Consider the following 2,833-nt stretch of genomic DNA (forward strand, 5'->3'; position numbering starts at 1 on the left):
TCAGGGCCAGGGGGCAGGGTCCCCCATAGAGACTCACAAGGCCGGGGCCTGCGGCTGGGGAAGCCAGGCCGTTCCCTCTGGACCCTGCTCAGCCCTAGGGGCCCAGCCAGCCCGGTCCCCCCTCTCCAAACAGCCCCAGGAGCCCAGCCAGCCCCCCACAATCAGCCGCAGGGGCCCAGCCAGCCCAATTTCACCCCCCTCCACCCCCAGGGGCCCAGTCAGCCAGGCGCCCCACCCCCCGCCCCACTCAGCACCAGGGGCCCAGCCCCCCCGCTCACCGCCATGACGCATTTGGGGCAGCGCCAGACCCCCTTGGGGATCTCGGGCAGGGGGGGCAGCAGGCAGAAGATGTGGTAGTTGTCGTCGCAGCCATCACACAGCAGCAACTTGTCGTCCTCGTCACCGCGGGCGCAGATCCGGCACACGTACGAGTCGATCTAGGGGGTAGGGGGGGTCAGGGAGTGGGGCCGTCAGGGACACTGAGCCTAGCGCACCGGGGGGCACCAGCTCCCACCTGCCACGGGGCAGGCACAGGCTGGCTCAGGGGGCGCGTTTGGGGTCACAGATGCAGACACACAGCCAGGTCAGAGGTTTGGGGGGCCCAGTCACCTAGAGGGCCCCCACCTGCTCAGGAGGTTGGGGCACAGTCCAGTCAGGTCAGGGGTCCCAGGCCAGAGTCCCAGCCGGTTTGGGGTCCTGATCCAAGGGCCCGGTCGGCTCAGGAGGGAAGTGGGGCCCAGTTATCTCAGGGGGCCCCAGCCCAGGGGCCTGGTCGGCTCAGGAGGGAAGGGGGACCCAATCACCTCGAGGGTCCCAATCCTGGGGCCTGGCCAGCATGGGGGTCCTGACCCAGGGGCCCAGCCAGTTCAGATGGTCCCGGCCGGCTAAGACAGTCCTGGCCCAGGATCCCGGCTGCCTCAGGATGTTCCAGCTCGCTCAGAGGGTCCCAGCCCCAGGGCCCGGACGGCTTGGGGGTGGTCCCAGCCCCTCACTTACGAACTGCGTGTTGCCGTGGCTGCGGCGCAGGCGCATGGTCATCTTGGTGCAGGGCTCCGGGCTGTGCCGCAGCTCCTCCTTCACCTCCAGGAAGGGGCGGGGAGATGCCGGCTCCAGCCGGTGATCCACCCCGGGGGGCTCCTCCTTCACCACCACCGTGGGGGGGCACTCGGGGCCCTCCTTGTCTGGGGGAAGGGAGAGGAGTCAGCACAGGCCACCGCCACCACCGCCACCCCCTGCCGCCAGGCCGGGCCCCCCCTCACCTTTCTTCCGCAGGGTCTTGTCCTTGGCCACCAGCCCCAGGCCCAGCATCTTGGGGCCGGCGCCGTAGATCTGCAGCTTCTTCAGCTCCGGGTTCTTCTCGATGTCCTCCTCGGTGGGCTCCGGCTAGGGGGGCAGGGTAGAGTCAGCCGGGGTGGGGCTCTGGTTCCCCCACTCCCACCCCCCCCCAGGACCCATAAAGCACTGGGCTGGAGCAGGGGCTGCTGTGAGGTGCGGGCCCACTCGGGCCCAGCCTAGGGGGGCAGAGAGAGAGCAATGCAGGGGGTCCGGACAGATGTCAGCAACTGTCCCCAGGCCGCTTGCTCAGCTGCCAAAGGGAAGGGGCTGGCAGGTTCGGGGCAGGCCTTGGACTCCTGCAAAAGGGGGTGGGGGGCAACGGCCACAGCAATGGGCTGGGGGGGACTCAGGGGTCGCCCCAGATTGCAGTGAGGATGGACAAAGCCCAGCTGCTGGCAAACAGGTACAAAGAGAGACAGAGCAGGAAGCCAGAACTCTTGGGTTCTCTGGGGGGCAGTGGGGCCTACTGGTCAGAGGGGGGAGGGGCCAGGACACCTGGGTTCTGCTCCTGGCTCTAGGAGGGAAGTGGGATGTAGTGGTTAGAGGGGGGCGTGGGAGCCAGGATGCCTGGGTTCTCTCCCCAGCTCTGGGAGAGGAGTGGGGACGAGTGGGTCATACAGCAATTGTAAGTTTACAGGCACCAAACTGACTTACGGGGGAGGGGAGGGCCCCTGTCCAATCACACGGCAAGGTGGACAGGAGAACCCAGGAGTCCTAGCCCCCCATCCCGCTCTTAACAACTGGACCCCACTGCCCTGCCAGAGAACCCAGGCATCCTGGCTCCTGCCCCAGACTTGCTGGTCAGCTGGGGGGCCGGCCCCTCACCTCCTGCTGCAGCCGCTTGGCTCGGCGCCCGTAGCTGTTGAACTTGGAGGGCTGCACTGACTGGCGCAGGGGGATGCTGTGGGGCTTGTACTCCTTGTCCTTCTCCTCACTGTCAAAGGGCCGGGCGTCACACTGCTGGAGAGACGCGGGGGTTAGCACCCCAACAGCCCCCCCACCCCAGGGGCAGTCGGACCAGGCGCTGGCATAGCCGGGGCGCTTTCCCTGGGGCCTGGCACCACAGAGCCTGGCACAGATCCCCTCCCAGACCTGGGAGAGGACCCAAGTGTCCTGGATCCCAGCCACCCTCCCCCAGCTAACCACTAGACCCCACTCCCCTCCCAGACCTGGGAGAAGAGCCACGCATCCTGGCTCCCAGGCCCTAACTCCCCCCACTAACCACTAGACCCCACTCCCCTCCCACACCCAGGCGTCCTGCCCGCCGCAGCCCCCCTCACCACCAGGTTGGCCCCCGACTGGTACATCTCGTAGGGGTAAATGATGCGTTCGTAGTGGGAGCGCAGCAGGGAGCCGATGTTCTTGCCCGAGGGGTAGGCGAGACGCTGGGCCACGCGAGCCCACCGCCGGTCCCTGCAGATGGCCTCGTAGCCCCCCTCCTCCAGCACCACCTGGGGGGAGAGAGTCCTGAACCGCCGGCCCCCCTCCCCCAACCATG

General features: G+C 67.9%; 1 protein-coding gene across 1 annotated transcript in view; it reads right to left on the reverse strand.

Moving 5' to 3' along the window:
* Positions 1 to 2,801, reverse strand: part of LOC116833549 (lysine-specific demethylase 5C-like) — a gene marked incomplete at both ends in the record, with an annotated part of 11,698 nt that extends 8,897 nt beyond the window's left edge. The window contains 5 exons of the mRNA XM_075061432.1: positions 255 to 437; positions 997 to 1,181; positions 1,260 to 1,383; positions 2,161 to 2,292; positions 2,616 to 2,801. Coding sequence (XP_074917533.1) covers positions 255 to 437; positions 997 to 1,181; positions 1,260 to 1,383; positions 2,161 to 2,292; positions 2,616 to 2,801 — 810 coding nt within the window. The remainder of the gene's footprint in view (positions 1 to 254; positions 438 to 996; positions 1,182 to 1,259; positions 1,384 to 2,160; positions 2,293 to 2,615) is intronic.
* Positions 2,802 to 2,833: the final 32 nt, after the last annotated feature.

This window comes from Chelonoidis abingdonii, unplaced genomic scaffold (genome assembly GCF_003597395.2).
Source record: "Chelonoidis abingdonii isolate Lonesome George unplaced genomic scaffold, CheloAbing_2.0 scaffold0727, whole genome shotgun sequence".
Lineage (NCBI taxonomy): Eukaryota > Metazoa > Chordata > Testudines > Testudinidae > Chelonoidis > Chelonoidis abingdonii.